The 25,356-nt window shown below is 35.8% G+C and overlaps 1 protein-coding gene across 2 annotated transcripts in view; it reads right to left on the reverse strand.

Moving 5' to 3' along the window:
• Nucleotides 1-25,356, reverse strand: part of mgl (low-density lipoprotein receptor-related protein megalin) — a 59,765-nt gene that overhangs the window by 29,528 nt on the left and 4,881 nt on the right. For both annotated transcript variants that reach the window (XM_046615593.2, XM_046615592.2), the window contains exon 2: nt 2,766-2,885. In XM_046615593.2, the coding sequence (XP_046471549.1) occupies nt 2,766-2,885 (120 nt within the window). The remainder of the gene's footprint in view (nt 1-2,765; nt 2,886-25,356) is intronic.

The following is a 25,356-nucleotide window of genomic DNA, read 5'->3' on the forward strand; positions in this document are numbered from 1 at the left end:
TAAAGTTATGAGATCTTTTTTTTTTTGTCTAATGAAAACACAAGGAAATAAACTTACTGTTTAAATTCTCCTTAGAAAAAAATTAGAAAAAAAAAACATCGCGGTAACATAACTTTGGTTTATCCAAACGATATATTCTTCTCATTGTGGGGCTTACCGCATATATACTATAATACATATTGTATTGTAGTTCTTTTACATAGGTATACAGGACATACCCGATGTAAAATAATTGACCTCGACACGAATGTATTTGTAAGTGCATATAAAAAGAAAAAGAAACGTTAACAAAAGAGTGATATATGTATACAAAAATATTATTGCCGGTGAATTTGAATCATAATATTGCTGATGATGTCTCGTCGAAATAGAAAAAAACATTTTCATTCATTCGAGTACCTATTTTTTATTTGATTAGTGATTTTCGTGGGGGATAAAATAACCTTGAAAATCTGGTATATCTACGCCAATTATCGAAACATTCCGAGATCACAAAAAATCTCTCGAAATCCATGAAATCTTTTGGAATTTTTTCAAAATTCCATGATGTGAAATATTATAAGATTTTTAACCCTTTCAGTCATAGTGGTAAGTATTCCTACCACTTATTTTATATCCATTCTTTGTATATTTAGAGTGCTTTTCAACATATTTGTTTGCAGTTGTTTTTATTATTTTTGATAGTATACTAATAGATTTACAATACTAGACAGTAATTATTGCGTTATAATGTAAGTCATTATTGCTAAAACAAATTGATTGGAATAAATCGTGAAAATTGAAGGAATAATTAATTTCCCTCCTGAACATTTTGAAAATCCAATCAGCAACCCAAAACACTTGCATAGTTTTTGACCGTATTAAATCAAATTTGTAATTTTCCTTCACAATATTGATCCACCATCTTGAATTTTAGAAATCTGATTTCAGATTCGTAATCAACCACCCCAAAAACCTTTGAATACTATTTGGTTATATCAGTTGACTCATTGTCAGCACAATAATGCGAGACTCAAAGGGTTGAAAATCATGTGAAAACTTGTGTTTTCCTAAAATATTTGGTATCAGACGCAATCTTTGGGATAAACACGAAATTTTGCTACCTGATAAACACGAAAAATTGATGTTGTTCATCATTCATGCAGTTATTTCTCTCAATTTTCTGTTACATAGGTATACCTCGTACATACGGTATTACTATAGCTAATGGAACGTTCATAACCAACGTGGTTCTATTTTGAATATATTTCAAAATTGAATATCACTAATCCCCCCGTACTTCCTAAATGAACCGAATGAACTTGGTTTATACACGCTTCCTAAGCACCACAGTTTGTGACACCAAGAGAAAAAAAGAAGTAAACTCTGATTGGCAAGTAAATTTAGTACATACCATTAATTTGAATGAAGTAATTTCATATTTCCGAATTTCATAAAATTTAATTTCGTCGATTCAGCAGTAAGTTAAAGAAATTTATACGAGTCGAAATGTCATACAGATGTAGATCGAATTCTACCCGATTAATACGCGTATAATCGTGCTGCGTCTCCACTGTAAGACACCTTATATACTGCTATATAATATGTAGGTATTATATGTATACATATTATATTCCAATGTGTAAGACATATTCCCCGGTTTCGCCAAGCTCTTCTACACCTGTGTCAAAGGCATATAAATAACTGGACATTCCAACTTACCGTTACTTCCATGCTATAGTCATGAATAATTGTCAACGCGCGATAACGCAAATAGTTTTGTGTGTGTCCGTGCTTGCATGCTCGTGCGTGTGTGTGTGACAATATACGGACATGCAACATCCTCGCTAGTCTGAACGAGTGTTTGTAAAAATCGAATCACTATAATAATCATTTCAAATTACCAAAAAAAGGTTGCTTCTAATGCGTCGAATGGAAAAAACGTTTTTTGTTTTATATTTACGTTACAAAAAGAAACAAGAGGGCAAGAGATTCAAGTATTCTTAAAAAAAAATAGTCTTAAGAAGTATTATATTATATTATGCACAGGTATATAATGTATTATAATAATAATGATGATAAAGATTCGGGTATAAGGAATTAATATTCAATTGTGCATGGTATAATCTATAATCCTTATTTTTTTTACACCCAGTATGTACGCTTACATCATTATTTTCGGGATCTAACAATAAGATTAATTATTGCAAGATAGTTTGGATAATTTGAAAACCGTATCTCGACAAGGACGTCACAGTTACGGACCCCTTAAAAATTTCCCGATTTTTTTTCTTTCTTTAATTACAATAGAAGCCGAACACAAGTGCGAAATTGGAAAACTAATACCAGTTTTCAAATCGAAGGATTATAAACAAGCACGAATATTAATGCCACGGGTTTTCGACAGCAAAGTATAAAAATTTGTAAAAAAAAGTAATAAAAAGCGAAGAGATGAAAAGTAGAATAAATCGGTGTGTGTAGTTCAAGGATATGACAATCAATTTTCAGGGGCACCTATACATACGATATACCATATAAAACATCTGTATGGTAAAATTGCCTTCAGGATTTAAGGTTCAATGAGTACCGTCAAGGTTTCGTGTCCGTGCTACCTCTACATACACATGCATAGAATAATACATGTTTGTATGTACACATATCCGTGATTATAGGTAACTATGTTATACTTGTTTAACTGATCGATGTAGCAATTCGATCGAATTCAGTTATAACAGACACGCGTGCCTTTCATTATGAAAAATGTTGGGAACCAATTTCATACTTACGACACGACTGATGTTCGTCTTCTCCATTTTCACAATCCTTCAGGTAGTTGCACACCAGAAATGACGGAATACATTTTCCTTCCGGACACTGGAAGGTGCCGTCGGGACAACTGATTGCATCTGAAACGACAAAGTTGCGAAATGAAAATATAATTAAAATTAAATTGAAATTAAATTTTGAGAATACAGTTGATTCATGACGATAGTAAATATAGGTATGTGTATAATTCCAGGATAATTATATTGAACAGTCGAATGCGTATTATCTGCATTATTTCGTAAAACCACTGCAAAATTTCCTTCCCTTTTGTCTAATACAATTGTCCATCAATTTTCATTATACTCGTATCAAATTTCGTGAATTATACGTCCTTGATCTCTAATATAGAATTCATACAATTTAATCACTGTACCCATCAATTCAATTTTAAATCAAATCCAACACAAGCTTGCTGGTGTGTTTTCTTTTTCCCCATACCATATGCCATGTTAATTGTCAAATCTTCATTAAATTAGTACGTTTCAGGAATGATGAAAAAAATTGGATTTTTTTTACAGTCGAGTATTTAATACCTACAATGGTCTCGGATTTCGATTATTTTATTTTTTCATTTCGCAGACATGTAAGTTACTTTCAAGTGTGGACAAAAGAATTTATCATCATTGGGTAGACGCAGATTCGCCTTCGTTTCGTCGTCGAGATAACGCAATTTTGCATTTTCGTATAATACATGTATGTACGTTCATACATTGTACGATGACGTTTAACGAGTCACTTCTATTCGATCGTGAGGTTTGACCTTAGGATACGATTGAGCAAATCATGTATTGATAATTGGCGGCATAGTGAAATAAATTATCGTTATATGTACACGTGTAGAGCCAACTCGATATACATTAAAGAGTCCGTCAAGGTGTATCAAACTCTTGCGAAATGACAATTTTTGTTTACACGCAAAAACTATTCTTCATATTCTACATAATATACTAAACGGATATACATGTAACGCGAGTTACATATTTCCAAGGAAATATTTCTTTCGAATAGCCTTCGAGAAAAGAAGCCACCATAAAACAATTAATATCGTAATTAAATTGAACCTCGCTGTTGATTAACATATGTTACTAATCGATTTTTTGCACGCGTAATAAAAACCTGTACTCATGCATTTCAGCTTATCGAAAAAAATCTGCACGCGAGATAAAGTTGCAAAAAACCTGAAATACAGAGGTGAAAAAAATACAACATTCCGACAAAATGCAGGAGCACCTTGACCATTTCATCCTTGACGCGAATGGTTTTCTCCGACTATCAAATGTTTGCATACATTATGACGCTTCGTGGCCGATTCATCGAATCCTTTCGCTCCGTGCACATAAACTGAAACTGATTATCCTTACGGCTTACTGGGTACTGAATATTATGGAGTATATTTATATACTTATTTCTTTATTTCTTATATATTCTTAATATTATCTTGCGGCTCGACGATGAAATTCATGATCATCGTAAGGACTATTGCAAAAAATTAACTCTTGGAGTCAATTTAGAAATTTAGCAACATATAGTGTAACCATAGACAACAATAGTGCTGAAATGACATGAAATCATGTTCTACATAAGTCCACGCTAGAATATTTTTTACAGTGTATAATATTCATAGATCGCTATAGAGTACACATCATTGAAGAGAAATCTAAACCGAATTACGTTCTTCCTTAAAAATCGATCCAGTCAAAATTACTGTCTTCATTCGAAGTCGAAACTATATCAGAGCTGAATTTCTCCAGAATAAAAAACGGCTCCGTCGTGAATGTGACGGAGTCTTCAACGGATTGCAAGTTTGCAACTAAACACCAATCGAATAATGACAACTGAATCAAATAGATGGAAAACCGACTGAATAACCTCGAGATAGGAAGTGGTATAATATGTACTATGTACTATGACTGTACAAGTTGTGGTAAATAACGGGATACTTCGGGTTCTACCTATATCCAGCCATTCAAGTGCCTAATCCATTCTACTTTCAACGTGGCAGTGCACGCGACGCGTCGTCGCGCGGATGGATGACCACGTCATGAACAAGGTGTTTGGGTGTTACGGAGATCATGCGAATGCTCCCACAATTATGTACAGGGCACAGAAATTTTCTTATACTATTTTAGGATAACTAGGATTGGAATTTAAATGCTTCTGTAACAAATGAATCGCATCCTCTTCGTTTCTGCGTCTGGACTGTTGAGGTTAGTTACAAGCGATTGAATCATATAAGAGTATTGTTACAACTATATCACATAAATTTACCCTGAAGGATGTTCGAGCGACGAAGAATTAACTGACCGTGTAAAATCACTGATCACTTACAGGTAAAATGCAAAATGCAATTCTGAATCATCGCTAGGTATATGTATACTACTCACTGTCGAAATACGATGTAAGCTGTTTAGAAATGGGGAGGAGATAGGGCAGAGAGAGGGAGGGATAAAAAGAGAGAGAGTTCACAGTATCAGTCTAATCGGCATTGTGCCTAATTGCATTTAGGATAAAACCCAAAAATTTCGTAGACGGATGAAAATAATTAATGAAATAAACGAATGAGCTTCTAAAAATTTCTCAAGATTATGTAAAGTTATCATTAAGCTGCGATTGATAATGATTTCGGAAAAACGAACAAATTAAGCGAGCTTATTGTTTTTCACAGAAATGAAATGACCGTTAACCTGATGTCAAACGTATTGAATCTCGTAAGTTCGGAATAATCGAATGACTAGCAATTGGAATTAGACCAATCATTAGGTTGTTTCGAGAATGGATTCGGTTCATCGTTAGTTGGCCGGTAAATAGTAACTTAGTTCTTTGAAGTGTTAATTGAAATTATCAATTGCTGATAGTCGATGAGTTGACACGTGCGCATATTTTGATACTTTGAACCTTGTATCACAGGTTGGTTAGTATACCTTTGATCGTTAGTTAGAAGAGTAAAAAAATAATTTTAAATGTTTCCCGAGAAAGACACAGTTAGTAAAATTAGTATACCTGTACTCGCAAACTTGTAATTTTCCCAAACTGACTCATGTCACATTAGCTGACGACCGCAACATTTTACACAGGAAGCTATTCAACGAAATTGTAATACACACAGAAACTACACTGCAGCCTGACATAACCAGCATTTGTAAAATTTACTTCATATTTAGTACCTAGGTACAGGTACTCGAGATGTATCTACACACAGGTACTTGGATACTTCATTTACGATGGATATACAAGCGTGATGGGATATACCGTGTAAAAATAACATGGAGAATGTAACAAACGAGTTACACGTGAAATAAAATTTTGCCAAAAATGGATTTGTAAGATTTAGAGAGAATAATTTGATTGCAGTGCCGCAAGCTTTGATGGAAGATAGAATTTTCTTCCTTTTGCTAAAGGGCAAAAGTTTTCTCATGGTACTCTTGATTTACATACCTCAATTGAAACTTCAACTTACTCTTCTCCTCGCAAGATTTTCGAAATGGCAGTAATACAGGCCAAACGTAGATTCAGAGGAGCTGCCCTAGGCTTTCGGGATTTTGCCTAAAGACCATTTAGACGACTATATACACCAAATTTCATTCATTCCGCGTTGTACCGCCCTTAAAAAACTTTGCACCTGACAAACCGAATATCCCAATGTTCTACAAGCAAACGAACGATATCTCACACGCGGTTCGAAATATCAATTGCTATCATTGCCAGCTTTTTGGAAAGTTCACAAGTAATAAAAAAAATGTACCTAATAACAAACCCGCGTATAAGTATAGTTAATTCTTCAATGCACAATAATATTCATTAATGCTTAACTCTTCAGGCTAACTTGTTTCCGGTCCGAAGCAAAATGCTAGTTCGATTCCATACAAATCATGTGCAAATGATTGTCGATGCAATCGACGTGAGAGATTGGGTGTAATTGTCACATCATTCGTACAGAATCGAACACGCATTTTGTTTCTTACGGAAAACAAATTAACCGAAAGGTTAACGCGATAACGAATCCCTGTACGTACCTAGGTACAAAAAAAAGGTACTTTACAACTCTGAAAATAACATAACGTGTGCAGACGCGTGTAATATAAGGACGAAGTAGAAATAAGATTGAAGCAGGCTTTACGAAGGAAGGAAGGTAACAGTGTACGACCGACGCATCTCGCATAACACACCTAGCCCTGCATGCGTAGTTTCCATAGCTGGCACTGCCTGATGCATAAAAGCGGCAGCAACAGCAGCAGTAGCAGTGATACAAAACGAACGGATGAAAGGGTCGACGCGCGTTAATATCGTGTGTCCATGGTGGGGAATCTCGTGGTGCAGCACCGACCCAGGCCGTGCCAGGCTTCCCGGCTGGTACCAAACCGAGTTACGACGTTTACTCGACTTGACTTGGCGACGGCTCGGTCATGATGCCCAAAGAGCTTGCACCGGCAGCCCGTTGGCTTCCGACGCGCCATTCTCGCTAATTGCGGCCGAGTGGTAAACAATACGTCACCGACGACGAATCCTGTATCGCGGAGAAGTCGCCTGAATCGGCCTGAACCTTGGGTTTTCCCACAACGATTTTCCGAAAGTAATACCACATATTTATACGTACATTTAATCCTGCACTGTCAAATTGTACCACCGACTACTAATGTCTATACGTATTTATGAATATTGCAATAAAGTTCCGATTCACTGCAGAGCGGTGGGATTCTCGTCGATGCCAATTGGTTGATCCGCACGTGTGCATTTTTAACCTCAGTATTCAACAACGGGTGTTGCACATCAAACGATCGTGGGAATGATACAAATGCTCGAAGCGAGCATCATTCGCTACCAACTATTCCAAGTTCGCTGCTTTGGTACGAACTCTAAATACTTCTTCGGTTTTTTTGTTTTGTTTTCATGTTGGCTATCTCCAGTTGAGGAATGCGTCAAAGTACTCTTCTCTAAATACTTTATGGTGCAGATGCGGTTTATTTCGAGTCTCAGTGTCTAGCTCGTTTTTCGCATAGTTGGACGGTGACGGCTGTCTCAAATAGGTTGGAGGGTCTCCAAATTTAGGATCATCAATCGACGTTTTGACTTCTTCTTCTTCTTCTTCTCAATCTTCTCAATCTTCCGAAATTGGAAGAATTAGTTTCGTCCAGCTACGCGGATGATGGCTACGCCGAAAAAAATTCTTAATCGGACCTCGCGTATACTCTTCTAATTGCTCGTGTTCAAATTCTGGAATTTCGCATCCCAGTCTGATCGGAGTATTTTTTCTATCCATCGACTTATCTCGGTGCCTTTCGTTGACTGCAGGGTGGATATACATTTGAAGATCGTTAGTGAATACGGAGGTCTAACTAGGTTGGTCATTCCGTCACGGACAGCTTTGTATTACCGTCCAACTGCACCACTGTAAACAAGGCTGCCAATTGACAGATTCAACCAAGCTTAGTGTATAGGATCCATGCTGTTACTATACAGTTGATCAAAATTATGCCAAGTCATTTCTAGGTGACCGTGATTTCCTAACTTGGTTAGCCCGAGAAGGGTTATTCAAGGCGAACTCTACAATCAATAAAATAGTACAATTTTAAAACGTACAATTTACACACCGGGATTTGACTCTCGATTTTATAATGCGATTTCGAGTTTGTTACATCAGATTTCAATGCTGTTTTAAACGATTTCTAACCGACTGTTTTCAACTATTTGCAGTTTATAAATAGCCATACGGTTTGAGATTTCAACGAGTGGATAGAGCCTCGCGCTTTTCTTTACCTGGATATTGTGTCGCGTTGTCCGGCTGATCGTGAGGCTTATAACTTTACACGCTATTTACGAGCATTTTATTTCGTCGTATAATTGCGTTGCGAGATATCACCACACCGGTGTGAAAAAGGAACAGCAGGATTATGGCAGTGATTATCATTTACAATCAGACGTTTTTAACAGTTTCTGAACGTTTTTTTTTTCAAACATCACAAGACAATTGTAACGTTTACGCGTTTAGACTCACTTAACTAGATCCCATAGTCTTCGATAGATTTTATTCCTATGCACTTCTTATTTTTCAGCAGGATTATTTAAAATATTATTCGAACATTGGTTTTCACGTTTATGGCGTAAAACTCGACAGGGACGTTTGTATACGAGCATTTTCTTTGCATTATCGAATTCATATGCATCAGAATATGAAAAACCAACAATGAAGATTTCGATGTGCTTTCTAGAGTGTGTAGAACAGCCCTTTGAGCACAAGTCTTTTTCAGGGTCGCGAGGTCGGAATGCGGAACGCGATTTTTCTCTATTCGTGTTCCTACGTATAATACACGTTATCATTTTTTCCTCTCTGAACCATACGTTCCATTGTCATCGTTGTTAAGCACCGGGTAGGTACGAGCTAAATACGCGTTTTTATTGTGCAACACACGCAGCTTAGGCGGCTGCAATAATACCTAGTTTTGCCATTCATTATAGGTGTACACGGGATTTCCTTGTTTTTCGACAATCATCTTAAATGACGATGTTGTGTCATAATATTCGTCTTTCGTTTCAACCGTAATAACTATTTTGATACAACTCGTTCTCGGCACGATGCCGCTGTTAATCTGTACAACGAAACGAAGACTGCACGAAGTGAACAATAATCAAAGTAATTATTCACATTAGCAATAAATGTTTGTAAAACCTCGATACCAGCTGTCTTGATTCGCTGAAATGGTTAATATTGACTAGAGAAAGTGTTATATGTAACTAATTTTCAAGATGTATTTTGCCCGATCATATGGTTTGCATCACCTTTCATCACTTGACTTATAGTTCCTGCTTTCTTTACATGATTATACACATGTATGTAAAATGTATTATACATCGTGCGATGTTTACTGTAAATTTGTTAAGTACTAATAACAAAATAATACAGAGCCACGCGAGTCCACGATCGTTTTGCTCAACTCAGCTCTGCTCTCTTGGTTTCAGTTCACTTCTGTTCTGACCCAGATGCTTCGTGGAGAGTTTAGCGGAGCAAGTACGTTGACTGGATATAAGATGCAGCGTGTTCTAGGAGTGAGCTAGTCATGCCGGCCTAGTTGTTGTTACTCGTCGTTGTTGAAAAGATACGATAAAGCGGCAACGGCGACGCCGAAGTGCCGGTAGGTATAAGCATTACATCGCACGTGAAGGTATGTCGAGGTGAGATTCAGACTCGACTCAACTTCAACGGAGACGAATACTGTGTCTGATCATTATACAGAAAGCCTTGAATTAATGATGCGACGCAACCCAATTGCTGCTGCAGCAATACTTTTATTTTTGCTAAACAAGAAGAAGAAGAGACAAGGAAAAATGTTTATTGCATAAATATGAAATACAGGAATACGAAAAAGGTTTAACAATAAGATCAAAGATAGCGAGAAGAGAGAGAACAAAGAAAGTGTTTATGGTCTCATAAATTCCAACAACGTTGAACCGCAATAAGAATTCATTATAAGATCTATGAAAAATCATCAAGTCAATAATTATGGTGGATCTTTTTTATGCTTCTTAATCCCCGTTTTTATTTTTCTACTGTACGAATGACCAATGTATGTAGCCGGTTACGGAACAGGGCCAATCTTTGTAAACATAACATAACCTGTTTGAATTTTATATTGTTAGGTTATGTTACGTCTACGAAGATTGAGCTTGTTTCGCGGTCGGCCGTAGGTGGCGTAGAGAAATTTTTCAGAGGAATGTAATTAAAGAAAAAATAAATATGACAACCAACGCTTCTTATTCGGACCGGCAATATGTGGGTTACAGATATGTTCTGTGAAATATACCACGATAACTGTTATTGATATACGTGCGAAGAACAACCGATATTTGTGCAGGGGGTTAGTGTTTGACCGTAATTTTAATACGGTATTAGTCATTACTGCACGAGAATATTAAACTCTTGTACAGGAATACATTTTATATGGCATGGTGGTGGTGGTGGTGGTGGGGTGGGGGGAAGATAGACGAAATTTGATTAGAGGAAGAGGAAGTAGGTATGTAAATACGCGCTGTGTGTGTAATTGACATGAATATAGAAGGTGTAATAGGTATATGGGTAGTAGGCTGGATAATTTAATTGTACCTCCGCTCTTGGCCATGGTCGGAATTGAAATAACCTTACAACAACGGACACCGGAGACCTCACTTTTCTCAACAATAAACTCGACCCACAATAATTTATTCTTCAAGTGCACTGCACGTCGACCTTAAAGGAAGACAAGGAAGTACATACGTGATCAGCGATTCTGAGACGGCTAATTTTTTTTTAACAAGTCGGTTACGTTGGCAACGCACATTCAGTTCGTAGTGGCCACTCAGAGGCGATATTGCATGCTGAGTCTGTATTGCCAACACAAACGACTTGTTAAAAAAAAAATTAGCCGTCTCAGAATCACTGAACGCTTGTACAAATCCGACTGAATTGATTCTGGTGTACGGTAGAGTTGGTTTCGTAAATTTAATTATGCAGCAATGAATCAATGATTTGTTATAAGGAGGTTGGCCGACCAAAAATCGATACTTTTTAATAATACTATTACGAGATAGTCGTAAGTTAAGTATTTACCGAATTATCATATTCGTAAGATCCCCTTTCGTAGTAAAAAAATAGGGAATACTGGGATTATATAAATAGAAAACTTAGATATCGTTGCTCCGTTCCAAATCGCAGCAAAACTGTTAAAAATGTAGAAAATTCATTAGATTTTATTCTACGATGGCATATTTTATACAGATGACTATTTTTTATAGTTACTGAAACAGATTTTTTTTGTTTCATTAGTAGTCAGTCAATTCAGTATTTCCATTTGATGATGAAATTTAATATCGTCGCGATATTGTAAAATGTACTATTACACCTATGCGTGTGTATAAATGAATTATTCTAACACAGTTGAAAGTTTCAAATTTAAGAATTCATTTTGACTCAATTTACGCCCCCCGACTCCCGCAAACCTGCTCTCTGCGTTGTTTTTAACCATGGAGACTACACGAGGAGCCGGAACTCAAATGGTTGAATTGACAAAACTTGTCACATTTATCGTTCAAATTAGGTTTATTTTTTGTACCACTAGCGTCGCTAGTATTCCCTCTGTACCGAAATGTCATTGGTAGCAGGGATACTCAAGATCGACTAATCGATGATCTTGTAATGTGATTCGTAGAAGGTTTCTTCAGTGCGTACGGAACACCAGTGCCATCTTATTTCAGGCAGTTATTTGTTTACATGGAGTTCGTGCTTCTTGTGTAGCCTCCATGTTTCTAACCTTCATGTAACCAATCGGGACTTGGCATTGGAGTAGATGACTACTACTATGGCACGGTATACCAGCAGTGTCGGGGGACTGCTTTGGAAGAAAAAGAATAAAGTACACGCGATCGTAATAAAATGTAAAAAATAAATAAATAGCAACACATGTGCATACATACTAAAGTTTCTGGCCACACCGACAAAACTCGTTCTCGATTTGTATCTAGAACCATATTTATCAGTTATGATAATATTAATAATAATAATTAAAAAAAAAGAAAAGAAACTACGAAAGTTATTAAGGACCGTATAATAATCCCTACTACTACACCGAGAGAAACTTTTAGGTCCGGTTATCGCTCAGTCCTTAACTATTTTCATTTTTTACCACAATCGAAGAATATTGTTCTAGGTACAAAATGAAAATTAGTTTCAATGCTTGTGCAACAATAAATTGATGTTAAGCCTTTATTTAACTAAAAAAGTAGAGTAAACCTCGCAAACTGATTTTGCGTTGCAATTACCAAAAAAGGACAGGAAATAACGCAAAATGGTTAGGCGTACCTCGTTTTTCGTAATCCCAACAATATTCAAACAGTTTTTTCAACGATATCTGTGTTACTGAATTTTTCTAGTTACTGTAACAAACGAAATTTTTCTCAGTGTACGATTTTTCTCCGTCTATTATATACATACATACATACATATCGTCACCACAGACTCAGAGTTTGTATAACATTTTACTTTATACTGTTAAAACTTTTGACTTCAGATACGAGTGACCCGTTGGATTGTTTCTTAACGAAGAATCTAGGTGTAAAATAATTTCACTCTGATTTATAGGATCTGAAAAATTTCGTGTGTCTGCCCTAAGTAAACCTGCGTAAACTATTATGAATTGTTAACGAATCGTTGAAATACACGCAACGTACAAACAATAATCATCGACGATACTATACACCTACCGCTGATTAAATTCACGATACCCAAATTTGCATTCTACAGCTGCTAAATGGACGATTATTGTCGCAATCGTAAATGCGATTCGAGGAGTTCAGCGACCCTGCAGACATTCGACGTCGCTGAAAATTTTTACGATATTATATAGGTATAGCTGCTGCAGCCCACCTACGTACGTCATATTGTAGAATATGTACATACAATACGTACATCTATATGTATATGCCAAATATGTACAATGGATTTTTAAAAATTTTACCTACATACGTCACATGCTATTATTGCTGTAACCGTTACACGTCTTTGAATTTATGCTTATTAATAGTAACGTGATGGTATCAGCGAATTCCGTGCAGAAACGATTCGTCGATATTGCAATGACAGGCTGTTATAGCGCATGCATTCAATTGCCCGAATAATGATCATAAAACAGACCGAAATAATTATACAAAGAAGTCTGATGGCTTTTATTAGAAAAAAAAAGGTAGCACAGAAGAGTAAATTGAAATGAAATGAAATGAATTGAACTTTTTCGTCTGGAAAAATGGACGATGAAATGAAATTAAATTCAACGAAATCGATTAGATATTAATTTATATAGTATTATATACTTCTATTGATGAATTTTTGTTTCGAGAATCAGCGAATAAATACGAAAATTCTCTACTACATGGATCCGTTATACGTAAAAAATTAATTTTCTTCTCGTCCTGCGTATATTTTTAATTATAATGTACGGTGAAGTCTTTCTAATACGGTAATCTCGCTTGGTGAAAGGCGCTTTACAACCGCGTCGTGTGCATGCAAAGGCAGCAGAAACTCTCACACCTGCGAACACATCGTGAGAGTGTATTTATGTCGTACCTGCACCCAGAACGATGCATTATTCTACAATTCAACCTGTACTGTGTAATTGTCTGTTGCTTTTTATCAATATGTTTTCAATTTTTTTTTCTTTTTTTCTTTCTCTTCGTCTTTCGAGCACGGTGAAATTCGTGGGAAAATATGTATACTATATATATATACGTGAAAAATATAACTGCCTTTATACCAGTATAAGAATGCACAGGTACATGCATTAAGAAAATAGCTGCAGCTGCAGGCTTCTTGCTATACATAGACACAAGGGAAACGGGAAAAGTAAATCAAGAAAGAGGAAGAGAGACATATTGTATTGAAAAACGGTTCTTTCGTCGAGATGATTTCGCACAGTCGTAAATTAATATGATACGCGTGATGAAATAAGGTAAGAATTTTTATATAAAATTTTGCGCGACTTTTCGATAAAAATTTTGAATTCCGTGTGTATTGTACAGATTGTATAATATTTTAATGCAATTATATAAGTTTATAAAATAAACTTTTTCAACGAGGTGTCTTGCTTACACATTGAAAATTTGTCAATTTTTGGCCATTTTCACAAAGTCAATATTTTAATTTTTCAAAAATCACAGCAAATTACTTCATATGATGATGCGTTCTCCGCAAACCGTCTACAAGACAGATTTTGCATAATTATAACATATTAATTTTTGCAAATAAATCTCAAGTTCATTATTCATAATTTATACAATAATAATTCGACACGGTTACCGAATTGTATGATAAAAAAAGGTAAAAGAACATTATGATGTGAAAAAAAAAAGTTTCAACTAATCGATTCTTTGTTTTCATAATTCATTACAGTTCTAAAATTGCTCCACATCAACGGGATATAATCGAATTTTTCAAGAAAAACATGACAATATTTCCGTTGTGCAATGCATCCTTCGAAAAAATGTAAGAGAGAAAAAAATGAATGCAAAATAACCCGTAATCGATACTCGGGATAAAAAAATTGATAAAAAAAAAAAAATTAATTTGAAATTAAATTCCCTGCCATCGTCCCGGAACCGATTGTCTGTTACTTTTTTTTTATTCCAAGCCCAAAGGCTCGAAAATTCCTCGACGAAAATTGTACGAGGGAAAATGGAATCGAATGTGAAAATAGGAAGGAGGGGAGGATAAAGGGCAGCTGTAGTAACTCTTGCGTGTAACAGAGACATAAGGAAAATAGGAGTTAGTTCCATTTGTCTGTGAATAGATGGTGAAACAGCAGAGACAGTCTCCTCTCGCTGCTGCGGTGAGGATAAGAGGTAAATAGGAGAGGGAGAAAGAAGAATAAGGAGCGTGTAATAACTGTTGAACCCCGTGGGAGAAAAAGAGAACTGGGCGAAATAAGGAGACAGGCTCTCTCGCTGACTCGCGATGTACCTTCTCGTGAGAAACTTAAGCTTTCACCCAAGAAAAAGATAGATGGAAGTGCATGTATGTACAGCTCTGCACATATCAGGGTGTTTCGTTTGGAGGCGAAATATTTTTTTCATGTTTTCTGCTGAAAATGAAGAAAAACGCTATTTCACAATAAATGACGCGCGCGTTGGGAAACAGCGAAGCATTTCTCCACACAAACAATTTTTACCCACAAGTGAGAAAATATTTTGCCACTGGCGGGGAAATGGTTTGCTATTTCCCAACGCGTACGTCATTCATTGAGAAATGAAGTCTTTTGTTCATTTTCAGCAGGCGGCCCAAAATTGCCTAATTTTACATTTTCATTGTGTAAAATATCGTGTGCAACTCGTCGACAATGACGATTCTGAATTTGTATGATATCCGCTAACTTTACACTCACTCGGAATCGTGACTTTTTCCCACTCGTTGCACAATATACCATTTTTCCTCTCTCACCTGTAAAGCTTCTTGTATATTGTATAATTTTCTGTGAATTTCTTGAAAAACTTGAGCTAAAATATGTAACATTCGAAATTTATGGTATTTCCGACAAGAATGAAAAATTATGAAAAATTCTGACGTTATGATTAAGTCAATATTTCGATTAATTAAAAATGTCTTCTAGGTAATATTTTCGTAATATTTTTTAAAACGAAATTAACTTCATATAGCGGTAAAAAGCCACCGATTATCTGTAATTATTTTATACACATAAAGCAAATTGTCGAGAGAGGGAGAGAAACAAAGTGAAACATACACTCCGATAACCCCATTAAAGTCTCTTTAATCGCGCGTGACATGCGGTGTGATACAGATAATTATCATCGCCAAAACGAGACGAGTACGAGTATATCATGTCTGTGTAATATGAGAAACGGTACAAGAGACGCGTGCATACATTATAAGATAATTTACAAGCGTGTGTGTGTGTGTGTGCCACAATTATCTTATAAAACTCGCCATATGCAGGATCTTTTGACATACTCGCGCAGACAGTACGGAATTTTCAACGTCTCAATTTATATTTTGGCAAGCTGTGATAATTGATTTTTTTAAGCCCCCCACCCTTTCATTTGCATTCCATTTTTCTAATTAAAAAAATGTTTATCATATTTTGTATTAACTCGCAAACTTTTAAAAATTAACGTCGACGTCACAGATAATAAACATTACAGAATGAATTTACAGGAGGCGGGATAGTTATGGGGCAAAGTGAGTAATGAAAAGGTCAAATATTAGATCAAAGATAAGATAAGATAAGGTTGAGGTACGACGAAAAAACAGAAGAAGAGCGAATTCGAGGAAAATTCAGTATCATTTAATCGCGATTATTTAAAATAATGAAAAAACTGTTGTGTCGTAGGTATGCATCGCCAAAATTTTAACGTGCACAGAAAGCATACAAATTTATATGCAGATACGAAGAACACTCAGATAAGACGATGATAACCATGAGCATATTCGGAAATGTATATTAAACACTGATATATATATGTTATCATGGTACGTAAATATGAACGGTAAATGTTTAGTTATAATCATTCTTTTTTTCTTTTCTGCTCAAGTCTTTCTGTTCAATTTTTTCATCCTTACTCAAAATAGGGGGAAATAAAAGAAATGCACTGAAGCGATAAAAAGTTGAAAGAGTATACTAAGAATCAGAGTTTCATTTTTTTTTTTCTTCATATCACGCAGATGCGATTATAATTTACCGTAACAACAGTTGTACGTTAATTTCTATAATATGTGCATTACTGTGCGACAGATCGAATATTTGGGAAACATTATGTTGCTTAAAAATTTTTGTAATTTGAATCGCGTTTTCAATTAATAACCTGAATTTTTCTATTCTTCATTCATTCCAGTTTATTATCTCTCTTCTTTCTACATAAGAATTAATATTACGTTCGAAAGGATTTAATTTTGTATATAATTCTCTGCATACATCTGATACAAACAATATATTCCATTTCTTCAGTTTCCATAGTTATTGGCATTCTTTGAAATTTGCCCAATAACATTAAATTGTGCTCGACGACGACGCGACGTTCCCATTTGAGCATATTTTTCTTCATCACATTCATCTGCATGAGTTGTAATATATTGCCGACTTGGAAAACGAACAGCATCTCTTTTCGCAAGCTTTAATAACGCTGCAATTTCGACCGAATTTATTCGAAGTTGCCCAACTATTTTACAATTAGTAACATTCCCGATTAAATGTCGCTGATCCACCAACAGAATTTCTGCAAGTCTGAATTTGTAGTCTATGACGATCCGGAAAAATGACACATTACTTACTCGTATACTTTGCGAATATGTAGGTATCACGTAATTACTTCGCGCCCACATTATTTAAAAGCATAGAGTACAGTTAACAAGCTTTTTAGGAAACAATAAGCTGCAATCGGTGCTGCTCCTGACAGTTGTAAATTAATTCGCAAGTATCTGATTTCCAGTTATATACCAAAGATTCAATCATTGAAACCTGGTAAATGAAATTATTCCTTTGCGTCTTGTTTGTCACGCGTAATATTCATCATCGTCATCATCATATTACCACCCATCATCAGTTCATTTTCATGTTCGGAGATAGATTCAGCGTTTCCGACCACAAAGACCGCCGTATACCAAGTTAGAATCAATCCGTCGGCAATTTTGTATTTTGGAAATCTAACCTCAAATTCCTGATCAGCGACCCCGAAAACTCCTGGACACGAAATGCTGAGACCAAAATCATAATTTTTAGATTTTTTGAGTACCATATTTGATCCGCAATTTTGAATTTTCAAAATTTGTCCTCAGATTCGGAATCAGCGATCTCAAAAACAATTGGTCACGCAGTTTCGAGAAAATTCATTGCTCGGTTCGAGTTAAATAAAATTTTTGACCGCAAAACTGGATTTTCTCCCACTCTCCGCTGGCGAAAAAATATCTTTATGAATTAAATTTGACCGACGAAGAACGATGGGTATCGAATAATCGGTGCTGTGATTCGTTGGCAACGCTTACATCCTTCCCCGGTTAATTGAGTCAGGAGTACGACGACGAGGAGGGCACGTAAAGGTAAAGGTATATCGGTAGGTAGAGAGTGGTACACCGGTGCACGTGGGTCGCGGTCCCATCGGTTAGCCGGGCCCATTCGAGTCGTAGTCCCGCTATACGGCCGTCCGCTAGTCGAGGTGAACGACCGAAAGTCCGCCTACTGCTGTCCCTCTACCTGAGCCAAGCCGCTGCTCTTGGCCTGCTGTTGCTACTGCTGTCCGGATTTGCTCGGTCGGTTGTATGCCCGATAGGGATACACCTGGCGGCAGTGATTGTGAGAGGGATAATTTTTTGTCATGTTGGCAATGCAAAATCAGCTCGCAGCGCCACCCCCGGCCGGCCGCGATACAGGCGTAATCTTTATAAACTTAACGTAACCCATGCGGGTCAAATACGACCAAAAAATACAAAATTCGATGGTCTCGATTCGTGTAGAGAAAACATAACCAATGACCGTCGAATCTAACCAAATAATTTAGGGGGCAGCGGTGGCGCTGCGGTCTGATTCTGCATTGTCAACGTAAGCGTTTCGTCGAGAAAATCAGTTGCCACAGAATGATCGCGGTCAAGTGTACAGGCATACTTCGTACGCCAAGACATGTTTTATTCGGTGCTGGGTGGATCCTTGCAGCGAATCGATGCTGGTTGCAATTACTATGATATTTAATTGAAGAGGTTGGTTAGTTGGCCGAAAATCGACAAGGTTTAGTCATTTTCTTGTAAGACGTAGGTACCATACTTTGATTGTTCATGACAATTTGTTATGCTCGAAAGCTGTACGAAGACCAGTTTAATGATACACAAATATAATGGGAAAAAAATAGATATATTGATAATTCGTTCAAAATAAATCGTGCTGCCGTCGTTGAATATTTAGTTTTGTAACACGAACCGCTATTTATTGTGATACGATCAACGAATGGTGATATTGAAACGACTACTGAATAAAAAAATCCGTTTCACAGTATGGTCTTCAAAACGCGTAACTTGTAACTTGATAAAAAAAAAAGAAATACACTAGAATACGGATGTTATACCGATAACGAATATAACGTGATATCTTTCATGGAACATTGGAATTCAGTTAATTGGATACATGTAACCGAGCAGGCTATAGTCGAGTGCACAATGCGCGCACATACATACAATTATTAATAATACGTGATTGCCGGGATGAATGAATTATTATACAGAGTTTGAAATGATTTGAGAGTGTAATAATACATGGTTTCAGTGTCGAGAGATTAAAATTATACATTTTTTTTTGTACAAGATGTAATTTCACATTTGACATTTCGTAATTGTTCGCACCGATGCATTATATTAATTGTTGATCAATAATACTGAACATGATTCCCAACTTTGATACTCTGTTCGATAAGGCGTTCAACGAACTTTTGACGTAACGACAAGGATTCGGAAGAAGAATATCTGCAGGCTAAATCCACGGATATTTTTCTTCGTCAAAATATAAAAATTGATCCTTTTCGTTTGAAATTTGTTACCTGGGGGTTATTACGATAGCTGAAAACGAAACCAGCATCGGAATTACAAAATACAATATGCGGAATGCATTCTGTATATTTTTAATGATTTTTGATCTTCATCTTTTTTTTTGGTTCCTTTTGATTTTTTGCGAAACATGTGATGTTCCACTGTGTATTGCAACGAATCACAATTACTTCGCAGAATTCCATACCTAACTTATCTTCCAACAAATTGTTAATATAACTTTCGTAATTGGGAAAAAAATTGAGAAAAAAAATTGAAAACAATTAAAAAACAAAAGCGACCAAAAAACGACTCCAAACAAAAAAGAAAAAATCCTAAAAGGACAAAGAACCAAAAATAAAACAAAGATGGAACTACAATCTTGCTAAGTCCTCGTCGTTAGTTCCGGATAACGAAAAGAGCGAGATTCATCTAAGCATTTTGTGAAAAATGGACAATATGCATTCCGCGTATTGAATTTTAAAATTCTGACGCCGCATTTGTTTTCAGCAAACTCGAAAACCCAAGATTACAGAGTTCCACTTTTTCAGTCCCCATAATCTTCCCCCAATTACATTTATTCTGTAAAAACAGGCATTGTCGATACTTTGTTTATATATAGCGCTCACTATATTCGCAGAATCATCACAATCCCTCCTAAAACATCTACATTGACATGCTGCAGGTCCAATTATGCAAATAAAAAAAAATAAAAAAATGACGACGATATCTCAAAAATTAAATGAAAATCTTAAACAACCCATTAAAAAATGGTGTCACACATGTGCGACGCTGTGCCGCAAAGGGTTAAAAAACATTCTTACTCACGACTGCGTCCTAATCCTGGTTTGTGCAGAATGATTATTCAGGTACAATAACAAGATGTTATACACAAGGTCGGAACAGGAGAATAAGAAATGTATAACCGATTGCCTCCCCATGAGTCGTCTAAGCCGCACTACACGCATCGCATTAGATGCGTTAAACGTGCTCTTTGAAATGGCTTCGCAAACAGCTGCTGTTTCACCTTCATTGTAAACTTGACAAATGAACCCACGAAATGAACTTGAGCGACGGACGGATGACCGGGTCGCATCACTTGTCCAACCATGAGTGACATGTAGCCTCGATCAATAAAAGTATCCGCATTGTATGCTAAGTGCAGCATGAATTCGGTTTGACGCGGTTGCGAGACTTTCTTTGATTTCTTAATTTAGTTGTCATTATCTCTATTAACCGGCAGACACACCGACGCAACCTTTCATTTCATCGCCTCTCCTCTCCTCATCCTCACTCTTTTCTTTCTATACTTTCGTGGTGCGCTTTTGTTCAATCGTTGTTAGAGCAGACGCGACGGTCTTGTCGTCGTATAAGAAGAGTTTACTTTGCGAAGGTACCGATCTACGTATAGGTGGTAGGGTGGATGGATGATGGTTCTCTCTCCTCCTTAGGAGTACCGGTCGCTATGTAACTTTGACTTATACGCTGTGCCTCTCGTTCAGGCTAATTAAATAAACGGCTTCCCAAAATAGTTCTTTAGCTCATATAGGTATGTATATTCAAGGGGTTAAGGAGCTGAGGAGATCGCGATAAGATCACTCATCTGCCTTTCGGCTTCGTCATCTTCCTTGAAATCCTGCATTTTTTCCACCTCGCTGTGGACTTTGGGTTGAATAAAAAAAACTGCAGGATAGTTTTCGACTCACGTTAATTTATCTCTCCTTCCATTATTTTTTGTTTTTTTGACAAGAACGACTATTTGTAAAAAATAAGTAATCAATTCTGAAATCTTACCGACTTTAGATAACTCGTTTCTTCGGTTTGCGAATAAATCAAATTCGCAAATGGGACGTGTTTGAATTTTATACTATTTCTGGCGCATCAAATCCATTGGCATTGCACGAACGCTTGTCAAATCGAACGAAGTCTGTACAAAACTGTGAAACCAAAGGTTTCTTATCTACGTATACATCTATCTCTGTGCACTAATATATATAAAACTTTGTGTTTATTTGCACATTTTCGATCAATAAACTGAAGAACTAGGAGTTTGAATGCAATTTCATGCAGTTTCATAAAAGTATGTTACTTCGCATAAAGATTACATTACAGCCTGCAGTAGTAAGTAGATAATCATGTGTTTTAACGCTCGTTAATCCGGGAAAAATTTTCGGAGTAATTGGGTGTAATAATTTCTCAATCATGATTGTACCGAATACTTGAATATTTGCTGGGGATATTTTAAGTGTGCAAATTAAAAATTTTACGTCATTACATAACCCATAGAATTTATGAGGAGGTCGGTAATAAAAAGCCTCGCGTAGACAAAAAAATGTAATAAATAATTTTTTCATCTGGTCTGCAGATTTTAAGATTATTAAAATTGAAAGGCATCGTCCAGCTATTCGGAGTTATGCAAATTTCCATCGTTAACATATTATTAATGGGAATACTAATAATAATAGTGTCACACGTCGTAAGAAAAGTGCAATTTAGTATATTTGAAAATCCAAGGGAAAATAATACTAATATTCGGCACTAAATGAATGTTACTTGTCAAGTCGATAACGTACGTGAAAGTACCTATACTAGTCTTGTACGTTACAATGAAGAAATACAAAAGGATTTACCATACCTATAAAGTACTCATTTCTATGTACACATACATTAACGTAATTGTCCGTCTCTATACATAATATCTAGATACCTTAAATACCTATATTACAAACGGCAAATAATTTTCCGTGCAATTTCGCTGCTGTAATTCGGTGCGCGCACATCATGCAAAGTATACGTATACCTCACATTGTATATATTATTATTATTATTATTATTATTATTATTATTATTATTATTATTATTATATAAATATAACATGGTATAAAGTTATCGTGTTTAGATATATTCTTATTGCACCTATTATACGTGCCTCACAAGCTGAATCAAGCAACGTTGATGAACAGTGACGTCCAAATATAGGGGGGGGGGATAAAAACCAGCGAAACACAAACATTTCAAAATGAATTTCATCTCTTTTTCTCACATAATCATGCATCAGCTACAACTTACGTTGATTCAAGAATCTTCTTTATCAGAATTGTGTATACTATACAACAGATAACGCATGTAACGCATTACATACATATGTATAATATTATAAAAAGGTAAATTGGTATATCGAATTCGCCAATTTTTGCATGTGATATGAAACATTTTACATATTGTTATGAAAATTTCCCTCTTTATTTTTCTTGCAGTAAAATATTACACGTGATGTAATTTAACAATCAAAATCATCTACAAATTTTTTCGGCAGAGATTTCACCGCGGATATAATTTTTTTACAGTGTATTGAAAAGAAAAATAAAACAATAGGAATAAACGCTGCGTAAACAGAAACGACAAAATTATACCTCATGCATCTTTGCACCGTACCGTCATACGGTTTCAAGAGAAGATATCATAGTGCAATAATATATGAAATATTCTTTCAAAATAGACCTTCTCTCTGTATTTTTTTATCATCTTGTACTAAATCCTATCTCTACAGTGACTTATCCTTATTATTACATTGACATTTTGAGTCATATTGGTAAGTATTCTTACCACCTATTTTATATCCATTGATTTTATATTTTACATAAATGATGTGTTTTTGGGATGACTGCTTACGAATATGAAAACGGATTTTAAAAATTCAGTACGCCGAATTCAATCAGCGACCCCGAAAACCTTTGCATAGAGTTTTTTGACCGTATTCGATCAAATTTGAAATTTTCGTCCGCCATATTGCATCCATAATCTTGAATTTTTGAAATCTGATTTCAGATTCAGATAATGGCATTATTATTATCATTTTTAAACATTGTCAGCCAAGCAAACATATACATAAAACTGTCAGGAACGATGAGAATGGAGAAAATGAAACGTTTCACCGCGATAAGAACAACGTAAAGTCGTCACGTTTGTTTGTCACGGCTCTGTAACGTCGACGTTTCATCGCGTAAAACACGTGGTTAATCGGTAAAACAACATTTTTTGCATCCGTGACTGTATATAAGTTACATTTCGTTTATAAATGTATGCAAATTTTTTTTATTCCCGACTCAACCGTAATGTTGACTTTTTTTTTTTTTTTTTTACCTAAAAGGGGGACGAAAGTAGCGCTTAACGCATTTGCGGGAAATATGAGATCATGAAATCATATTTCCCGCAAATTAATGTGTAACATCTTAGCTCTCGGTACGTGGCATTTGGTAAGACTAATTTCGTGAATGTAACGGAAATGTGTAACAGGAAGTAAGGCGAATCGCGCGCTATTCAATTTATTCAATTTACTATAGTATGATTCCTGGATGCGGCCTAGAGTTGGCGCTTGTCCTGCTCGCTTCGCTAGGGCAGTAAATTTACCCAAGGGAATAATCTTTGACTTTATTCCCTTGTTAGATAATGTAATATTCCTCACAGTTTATGTTGTACATCCGTAGCCATTTCCTTATGTGCATTCTTTTTCTCTTCACTATGCATTATCGAATTGTAAGACACATAGGAAAATACGTACATAATGTATTTATAACACAACGCTTTTCCCTTTACGTACGGCATAAAATCGTCATATGTAATTACTAATACGTATATTATCGTCACGCGATGTTTCTCCGATTAATCGTTGTTTTGTTCGCATCATCAATACTGTCCAACGAAAATAATAATAGCACGAAGTGTAACTCGGCACAAACATAGATATTAAAGTAACGAACTATAAAAAAAGAAACAGGCTAAAAATACGTTCCCAGTAAATAATATAAAATGCGCTCATGTAGCGAAAAAAAATGTCCGATCAAATTATTCTTGTACAACGAATCAATAGCAGACAGATAGACGGAACTTTAAGAAAAAGCATCATGTAACCCAACTGTAAAATATCTCTCGGATAGTCGATTTATTCACGTACCTAATAAAAAAGAAACCTATAAAAAAAAGTAAAGAAAGAAAGAAAAAATTAAATGGAATAACATCGGGCACGCACAGACACACACACACACGTTCTTAGTTACAAATAAAGAGACGTATTATCGAATTTCAAGTATATTCTTGCTATATATCTTATATTTGTTTGCCATAGATAAATATACAATGTTTGTTTGATTTAGGTGCATTCACTCAAAAGAATAATAACAAAAACTGCTCTGGCAGCACGAATTCTCGGAAGCAGTGATATACATACATAGGTACGTTCAATGTCTAATTATCGGATAAAGATGTACAAACAATCACACATATACTCTGATACAGAATAACAAGAAAATTTATTACAATTTTATACGTATATTGTATCAATATCAGTATATCGTCAATTTTTTGGAACACATTAATAATTTCCTTTCACTTTATCTTTTTGTCTTGATTCATTCGTTTCTTTTTTTTTTTTTTTTTTTTTATCACGACTTTGATACGGCAATGAAGTGACTGCAAAATTAAAATCGTAAATTTCGACCTCTGTCATGACACGCGTATTA

Source organism: Neodiprion pinetum, chromosome 3, assembly GCF_021155775.2.
Source record: "Neodiprion pinetum isolate iyNeoPine1 chromosome 3, iyNeoPine1.2, whole genome shotgun sequence".
NCBI classification, from domain to species: domain Eukaryota; kingdom Metazoa; phylum Arthropoda; class Insecta; order Hymenoptera; family Diprionidae; genus Neodiprion; species Neodiprion pinetum.